The sequence below is a fragment of the Solanum pennellii genome, chromosome 5 (genome assembly GCF_001406875.1).
Source record: "Solanum pennellii chromosome 5, SPENNV200".
Taxonomy (NCBI): Eukaryota; Viridiplantae; Streptophyta; class Magnoliopsida; order Solanales; family Solanaceae; genus Solanum; species Solanum pennellii.
In genome coordinates this window covers 76501296-76511258 of record NC_028641.1, presented here as the reverse complement: position 1 = coordinate 76511258, position 9963 = coordinate 76501296, and the positions used below count along the sequence as shown (strand labels likewise).

The window sequence follows — 9963 nt, the reverse complement described above, 5'->3', positions numbered from 1 at the left end:
CACCCCCCACCCCAACCAAAAATAATTACATTTCTCAATTATTACATGAAATCATGGTAATTCTACCTACAAAAAGAGAAAGAGAAGGTGAATTTAAGACAATAACAACCATGACAAATTACTTGATGTTGTTTTCACATCAAGAAAATCATTTCAACACTATGGTGAACAACTCTCCTAGTCGAGTTTTCGAGTGCAAGACTTGTAAGAGACAATTTTCATCGTTTCAAGCACTAGGTGGTCATCGAGCAAGTCATAAAAAGCCAAGATTAATGGGAGAAATGAATTTTCATTTGCCGATTTCACCACCTAAGCCAAAAACACATGAGTGTTCAATTTGTGGACTTGAATTTCCTATAGGACAAGCTTTAGGTGGACATATGAGAAGACATAGAGGTATGTTGAATGAAAATAATAATAATAATAATAATAATAATAATAATAATAATAATAATAATAATAATAATAATGTTGTGAAGAAATTAAAAAATCCAAGAGTTTTATGTTTGGATTTAAATTTGACACCATTGGAAAATGATCATTTAGAATTGATCAAGTTGAAGAAAGAGGCTCCTAAAGTTGATTATTTCTTGTAATTATTGAATATTGAGTAAAATAAACCCTATCTAGATGTATAGAATTAAGTTTAATTATTTCCTCTTATGGATCATGTTCTAGATAAGGGTTTATTTATGTGTTTATAGGTTACCATCGACGAAGGGCAGTCAGTTGAATATTTATTGTATATATATAAATCAAATGTTACTTTTTATTTCTCTAAGTTCCTTATTAGAGAAACAAAATATTAGTGAAAGTTGAATGATACAATGTTTATTAATCAGATCGGATGATTCAGATTTTTACATCCTTAATCAGAGATGTTAATTCTAAGAAAATGAAAAAAATTTAGTTGAGACGGTGAAAATAAATTAAAATAAAATATACAAAGTTTTAGTTTGGGATATTAAATTAAATAAATGTGTTTTTTTTAAAAAAAAAAAAAAGAAAAAGAAATGCCTATGACTATGACTTGTCAATTTGGTAGTACACATTCAAGTGACGACTTATTCAATTGACTATAATGTTATCACTATTATTAGTCAAAGTAATTAATTATTATTTGATGAAAAATGATATAACTTCTTCTAACTAACTTTGGCTAAAATTTTAATAATTGAATTAAGCAAGTTGAAATAGTATATGTAGAGTGTGAAAACGATCGTGGAACCCATACAAGTTGATAAATATAATTTTTTACGATTGTGAAATTTAATTTCATGACATCTTGCAATAATAATGTATCCAGTAATATATAACACGTTGTGCATACATCTTATTTTTATCTTAATGAGGAAGGAAAACTTGTTTTTCGTCGAAGCTTGTAATAACTTACTTGCTATAAAAAAATATTACGAAGCGTATATAATTTCTCAAGTGTTCTATTAATCATCTAACTATTGTTATATTAGTAACATTAATAGATGGAAGAACACCAACAAGGGTCGAGCCTCCTTAGATACAGTGTCGCCTTTGTTAGGGAGCGCTATACCTTTTAAGGTGAAATTTCTCGACGCGAATTTGAATTTAGTCAAACTTCAATGCGAGTAAAAAATTAAAAAAATTAATGAAAGAACATGAAATCATTATAAGAGGTTACGAGAAACGATGATGATTGGATTTGTAAGCTAATGCGATTTCAAGAATCAAACGAGAATGATCAAATACCACACAGAAGATTCAAGATCAATTGATCAAACTATTATTAATTTTTTTTTATCAATAATAATAATTTCAGTTAAATAAGTAAATTTTACTAAACATATATATTAATCTTATATATGAAGAAATTCATGATATATATAAAGAAAATAAAATCTATTAGCATCGAGTGTTGCTTGATGCGTAGGTTAAACACATGATTTTGAGGTTCGAATCCACAACTTTTTAAAGTATAAAATCAAACTAAACTAACGACATATGTCATATATATTTATTTTTCGCTTCTAAAAATATATCAATATTGCTTATGAAAATCTACATCGCACGTTATAGAAATAATTTATATAAAAAAAAAAGGAAGAGTTGCTTGAAAATATTAATTTATATTTAGTAACATCACTTACACGCAAGGGGTGGCATCATAATATTAATTAAATTATATACCAATGTACCTAGCCAATAAATCTGTCTCCATTCAATCCAATATTAATTTTAAATCTTCTAGCATTATAAAAAAATAAATAGAAATAATTAATATTATAAGAATTAATATTTGTACGAATAAGTACTAACTAGTACAGATGTAGACTTGCATATTTAATTTCATATTTGGGAGATTTCGATATGAATATTAATTAAGGAATTAGGAAGACGAAAAATAAAAGGTAATGTCATGGATCATGGTGATGTTATACGTATAACTTTTCAAACTAATTACGGAGGTTCTATAAAGTTTTTTTTTTAAAAAAATCGATATGAAGTCATATCACCATGATTATATTCATGGGTTTATGTATACGAAAAAATTGAGAAAATCGCTTATTCTTATCAAATGACCCCCTATATCCGAAAAATGACGTGGATCATGATCAGACTATATATACTGCTCTAATTTATTACACAGAGTCCTATGCAGTTTTTTCTTTCAAGGAAATCAGTTGGAGTTCATATCACCAAAATATTCATGAGCTCGCACACACGAAAAATTGAGAAAATCACATAATTCCTATGAATTCGCTCCTAAATGCCTCAAAAATCGTGAGATTGTACACACTATTCTCTCAACTCCCTACTGAGGTTAATCGAAAAAAATCTCCTAATTTTTCGTAAATTGACCCCTAAATGCCTCAAAAATTGTGAAACTATACGTATTTCTCCTTCAACTCCTTACGTGGGGTCCTGTAAAGGTTTCGCAAAAATCAATGCATGGAAAGTCAAATCATCAATATATTCACAAACTAACAAACAAAAAAAACTAAGAAAATCATCAAAGTCCTTTAAATTGGCCTCTAAATGTCAAAAAAAAAACACTGTATAAATTATGAGAATATATGTATTGCTCTCCTAAATAGAGAGGTTCCGTAAAGATTTTATTTAAAAAAATTGAAATTCATTTCATCAAAATATTCATTAGCTAACACATATGAATAAAAAATTAATTCATATAAATTGACATCAAAATATATACTATAAAGATTAATCCTTTAAAGATTTTGCAATTACTCTCACATTCACTTTGTTTTAATAGAATATACCTAATTTATTCCATAAAATAATGTTTTCTATTTCGTCATTTTAAAAAATAAAAACAAAAAGTCAACTAATTTTAGTCAATTTAGCCAACTATATTATGACCATACTACAAAATATAAATAACCTACCTCCATGAGATTCTCAATTTCATTTTTTCTTATATAATTCAACCAAAACCAATTATAACAACTCTCCATTTTCACACCAAATAAATAAATAACCAAACTTATAATTATTTAAACTCGTTTTTTTTTTATTCGAATTATGTAAATATACATATAATAGATGCTTAGTTTTTTTTTAAAAAAAAAATTGTACTTTTGTTTGTTATGGATCTTTACTAGATAGAGAGTTAATTATTCGTTTATACGATTCATACATATTTATATAATTTATGATCGTATACATGGTACATATTTACGTATTAATATATTATAGTTTTCGAATTTTCAGATCATAATAACTATTTTAATATAGCAAATCATGAAAGAATTTTGATTTAGTTTAGCTGATTTATGAATTTATATACATGTAATTATCATTTTTAAATTGAGTCAAGTGATACCTAAAATTGATGTTGACAATTATATAAGTTTGTGAATATTGACACAATACCGTTGGAATTTAAATGTCTCACTAATCGACCACCTTGTCAGATTAAACGAATAATAATATATTCAGTGTGCTTTCATATGTGGGGTCTGAGGAGACAGGTACGAAGACCTTATTTCTACTTTTATCAGGTAAAGACATTGTTAATTTCGATAGAATCTCGATTCAAGAAAATATTTCAAAACATGAGTTTGAAAAATACAAAATGAAACATGATTCGACTTTTATATAAGAGTTTTATGAATTACGAATCTAAATTAGTTTGAATCGGTATTTAGACCCAAAAAAGTATTCTATGATCACATGTTAAGTGGATAATTTTCTTGCTCATTTAAGACTCAAAAATTAATAATGTCATCAAATAATTAATAAGCATAAATCACGGGTCAAATTAATATAATTAAATACAAAAAAAAAAAAAAAGGTTGTTGTAAATCACCTTTAGCATATACATTTTGCCTTAATGTTCACACATGCATGATCATCATCTAAATAATAAAAAAAAATCTACATTTTAATTTTTATATTATCGTTAAATAAAATTATTTCTATTTGAATAGTATTCTATTTTTCGAGCTGAGAGAGATAAGATTTATGTATAATATTCCATCCTCTCTGAATTTTGCTAGTTGAATTAAACTGACTGATACGTTATTGTTATTGAATTTAGTTTTGTGAAGGATCTAAAATTATCTACGATAAAAAAAGATACAATGTAAAACAATCATCAAGTATATATTAATTACACTAAATATGGTGCTATATATTACATCTATTAGGGCTAAGGTCCTATATTCCCTCATATAAACGAATAAATAAATCCATATCTAGTACAAAATACATAAGAAAAAAATAGAATTAGAAAAAAAAAATTGAAATAATGAAACATCTAGATGTTTTAGATATATATGTGCAAAAATATATCGATATAAATCCAGAATTTAGAATCAGCGAGTTCAGCATATGTAAATGATTGGATTGATCACTTGAACTCATAGAACTCCTGTCGTAAATTCGCGATCCGATCCAATATTAAGGATTGATCACAAAAAGCAATCAACTATAGGATTTGCCTTCTTCAACTTGAACTCTAAATCATTTTCCAATGGTGTTAAGTTCAAATCCAAACACAAAACTCTTGGATTATTTGATGATTTCTTCACAACATCATGATTAGGAACTTGATTATTATTATTATTATTGTTATTTTCATTTAACATACCTCTATGTCTTCTCATATGTCCACCTAAAGCTTGTCCAATAGGAAATTCAAGTCCACAAATTGAACATTCATGTGTTTTTGGCTTAGGTGGTGAAATCGGCAAATGAAAATTCATTTCTCCCATTAATCTTGGCTTTTTATGACTTGCTCGATGACCACCTAGTGCTTGAAACGATGAAAATTGTCTATTACAAGTCTTGCACTCGAAAACTCGACTAGGAGAGTTGTTAACCATAGTGTTGAAATGATTTTCTTGACGTGAAAATAACATCAAGTAATTTGCCATGGTTGTTATATCGAATTCTCCTTCTCTTTCTCTTTTCATTGGTAAAACCACCATGATTTTTTTTGCAATTTTTGAGATATTTTTTTTATTTTTTTGGGGGGGTAAGAGGAAGAAAAGAATATGAAATATTTTTAGGTTTTTGTGGTGGAAGGTTATTTATTTATAAAGATTTTTAGTTGTATAGTTTGACTAGTATTAGTTGACTTTTTTGTTATATGATGAAATTGAGCAATGTTAATTTCTTGAGGGATAAGTAAGTTAGATTTATTCTCTTCTCATTAGAAAAAAATAAATAAAAAGATACCGGGGTTTATTGCTATGATTGATTTTTTTTTTGAATTTTTTTTTTGGGTTAGGGTGTGTTTGGGATGTTAGGAGGGTTTTCGACTTTTTCATGTTTAGTCGGTCAGCTAAAATAATGTTTTTGAAAAATATTTTGTTGGTTCTGTAGGAAAGGTGGAAGGTGGTGATGTTCAATGATCAGTTCTGAAAGATCACTATTTCGTCTAAGATAACTTAATCGTATGTCTGTTTTTCAAATATCGAGCAAATGACTTGTTGGTTAAAATTTTAGGAAAACAAGTATATCGTAAGTGAAATTCTGTGTTGATTGTCTCTCCCAAGTCCCACCTACGTTACTTATTTTTATCCGACTTGCCTTTGCTCACTCAAGAGGTGAATCCATGATTTATAAAAGTTGTAGATTAATACTTAGTACTATTCGATGCAAAATTATTTATGCATTTTTACACATAATATATATTTTGCGTTTAAAGTAATGAGTTCAAATGAATCTGTTATCATCAGTCTGCGTTCGCCTAGGCGCTCATCCCCACTCCCCTCGATTTCTTTCCTACTTCCGGCACCCTTATCGCTCTCCACCCTTAACCCACCCATCCGGTTATAATCGTATTTCCCTAAATTATATAGAAATATTTTGATTTATTTATCGAACATCAAAATATAAGTAAAGAAACTTAAAAGTATTTTCCAATGTGCCAAACACACCCTTAATTTGAACTAAATTAGTGGTATTTAATTAGGAACTTAACAAAGTGAGATGTCATGGAGCACGTAAGCATGACATTATAATTAGAAAATATTAATACTAACTATACTACAAGTCTATAAGTTGTAAAGTTGACTATAAAGAACCAAACATTTTAATTTAAGATATATATATATTTATGTAAATTCTTGGCAATTTCATTTTTTCTAGAAATTCTATTAGTCCAATTCACACTTTAGTTTCTTTAATTGGAAAGAATTAAAATGTAAGTTGAACAACTTTTTTTTTATTGTTTTCTTACTCGGTATCTAATATTCTGAATTCGAGTCGAAATATATCATATTGAAATTAAAATTCTATATCTAATAGGATTTGAACTCGAAATATCTAATTAAGAATAAAGGTCATGCCAAAAAAAAATGCAGATTTATATATTCCATAGATATTTGATGTATCAAATTTATTTATTTTTTCAAAGATTAATTAAGATCTAAGAACATATTATCAATTAATTAATTAATTGACTAGTGCTAATCGCGTTTAACATTCATATGTACTATATGTGGATTACCACCCTTTATTATTTTATTATATAATATATAATATTAATTGTTCACACTATATCATAACTTTTATTTCATTTTTTTTTATGTAATATCTAAAATCTTATGGATTCTGATTAGAGTATAATCATTAATTAGTAGGTTATCGGTATTATAATGAGGAAAATCTGAATTTATGTCGAAAAGTTTCATATTAGGGTTAAAGTATTTTTTAATAAAGACGATTTTATATTTAAAGAGACTCGAATCTGAAACATTTAGTTAAGAATGAATAAGTACTTATCACTCCATTACAATCTATTTTGACGATTATTAATAATATTACTTGTTTTTTTCTTGTTCGAAATTAATCTCTTTTTTAGATGATTACCTGATACCTCACTCGTAGAATTGTACTGAATTTATTTTTATTGTTGTTTAAGTTTTCCAAAACAAGTTGTATTTGCATTAGGAAACTACCAAGAACCTTCATATATGAATAAAAAAAATGTGTAACAAAAATGGATAACCTTATTGAGATGTACATGAGTAAATTAAAGTCAAGACAAATACTTTATAGTAAAAAAAAATATATATAATTGGACTTATCTAAATATCTAGAAGGTTGTTAATTAGTTCATGTACTTGATCGTACAACTTGAATTTTAAAATCATCAGTTGACAAAAAGTACAAAAATATTTTTGTAGGTTTATTAGTTGGGACAGAAATATTTATATATATATCAAAATTCAAAAGATTGAGTCTGAATTATATATTAAAAATAAAAAGTAGTTTATTGGATTTAAAATAAATTAATTCTCATAGTTTAAAAAAAATAGATATCAAGTAAATTCCTAATCATGCTTCGGATGAGAATCTATCAGAAATAATTTTCTATCTCATAAATATAAGATTATGTTAAATCCAGCATCTTAATTTCTCTCTAACTATATCAATATATATTATATATAAAAGGTCTAATTTATCCTTGAATTATGTGAAACAGTTCAAATATACAAAATTTTGAACTTTTGAGAACTTATTATTTAATTTGTTTTCTACAATTTTTTTCTCAAATATATTTCTCCAATTTTTATTTTTGAAATTGTCAAAACTCCTTTTTTGTACAAGTGTGGATAAAGATATATATCTTTGAAAGAAGTATCACAATTCACACCATAGTAAATTGTTTCAAAATACTTACTTGTTATATCTTTCAACTATATATATATATTCTCATAAGAATTTAAATAATACATATTTATAAAAAATAAATTAAAAATTACAAAATGAAGTATCTAAAGAATATCTATATATAGTCTTTATAGAATATGAAATTTGTAATTTTAAAAATACAAGCTACTTATTATAACAAAAAAAATAAATATGATTTGATAAAGTATATATATAATTTAAATCTCTTTCATTATTGTCTTACGTTTCAAAATATCTTTTTCAATTAGTTAATTATAGACTATACTTTTTCAACTTGCTTCACTAGTAACAAATTTATGGCCATACATTTGTTGAATTATTAATTGGTTTGTCTTATCATTCAAATTGTGTAGGTCTTTTAACTAATTAATACTGACCATAACGTCTAGACTTAACTTTGTTGATGGAGTCCTTAATAGTAACGTATGCAAGATTTTTCGTAATACGATATAATAATTTATTTATTTATTGAAATTACAGAATAATTCTCAGTCGTTAAACTACACAGGGGATGTAAATCGCATTAGGCAAGTCCTATGCGACACGCTCGATTCAGAAGACATTGAGGGAGAGAATCAATCCCGAGTTATTCGTATGGATAACTATCCTCCTAACCAATTGACTCATCACGAAAGACGATATAATAATTTATATAGATATATATTCACACTTTAGTTAACGTTAAAATACTTTCTTTAAGACATACATTAGGTTAAAATGATAGCATAAATTTGTTTACGTTTTTAATGTATATAAGGTATATATATATATTAATATGATTAATTTAAAAAATGATAAAGTCATTGTCATAGACTTGTTTAGTTGTTTTTTAAACTTAGATGACAAATTGATTTGATCCCAAGTGGTGTATTTAGTCAAAATAAATAAATTGTATTTTTTCAACTTTATTATGTTTTGTTGGTTCTTAAATAAGCAACTTTGAGATGATCCTTATTTAGCTATTCATACGTAACACTGACATGGATACAAATTATATTTTTCTATAATTTATATTATCCTAAGCAAAATATTACTTTATTTTTTATTTTATTTTATTTTATGTTGTCATTGGGAAGTTCCAAGAGACCAGAAAAAAAAGAGTAAATTATGAAAAGCACGATGACTTATCTTTCTATCGAGGATTTATAGAAAACAGACTTTATTCACAAGGTAGGATAGGGATAAGATTGTGTATAGTACTCATGTTGATATTGTATTCGTCAGGGTTAATTTATGATGTTATATATTGACTTTATTTTTATCAACATGAATTGTGGTGGGATGATTGAGATATCGATTTGTACTGAACTAGTGGTCAGGTCATGTTGGGATCAGAGTGTTCCCCTCGTGAATGAACTCTGCAATACATAAATCAAAATTTAGTCAACCTCGCTTAATATGAATATCAAATATCAGGTGGGAAAAATATGACTTTGTTTTGAAGCTTATCTATGATTAGATATGCGATTGATCATTAAGTCAATACTCTAGCTTTGTTACTTTTGTAAAATAATAGTATGTTATATATAATATATATAGGCCCAATGAGTAAAAATTGTTGGTTTATGAATTGGATGGGGCCCGCATTCACAAATTATGACGTAGGCTCGATCACTTGGATCGACCTTAAACAGGCACCCCTCCAAAGTGCAATGGGGTCCTTAGGGAAAATGCACACAACCCAAAAAGTCGATTGTATGAGGGTGCTCGAGCACCCATTAACCTCGTCTCAATATACATATATCTATGTAGAAATTATGTATTTGTATAAAATTAACATAGCACACCAATGAACAAATAATTTGATTGGTCCACTGGATTTTT

General features: G+C 26.8%; 2 protein-coding genes and 1 non-coding gene across 3 annotated transcripts; 1 reads left to right on the top strand and 2 right to left on the bottom strand.

Moving 5' to 3' along the window:
- The first annotated feature begins 23 nt into the window (after nucleotides 1-23).
- On the top strand, nucleotides 24-719 carry LOC107020111 (zinc finger protein ZAT12-like). Its single transcript, XM_027917363.1, has one exon. The coding sequence runs from the start codon at nucleotides 54-56 to the stop codon at nucleotides 594-596; it is 543 nt and encodes a 180-aa protein (XP_027773164.1). The 5' UTR covers nucleotides 24-53; the 3' UTR covers nucleotides 597-719.
- A 3861-nt stretch (nucleotides 720-4580) lies between these two features.
- Nucleotides 4581-5499, bottom strand: LOC107019983 (zinc finger protein ZAT11-like). The gene has a single exon (XM_015220328.2). The coding sequence runs from the start codon at nucleotides 5424-5426 to the stop codon at nucleotides 4908-4910; it is 519 nt and encodes a 172-aa protein (XP_015075814.1). The 5' UTR covers nucleotides 5427-5499; the 3' UTR covers nucleotides 4581-4907.
- A 4216-nt stretch (nucleotides 5500-9715) lies between these two features.
- Nucleotides 9716-9875, bottom strand: LOC114077390. Its single transcript, XR_003578699.1, has one exon. It is a non-coding gene; the product is annotated as a U1 spliceosomal RNA (small nuclear RNA).
- Nucleotides 9876-9963: the final 88 nt, after the last annotated feature.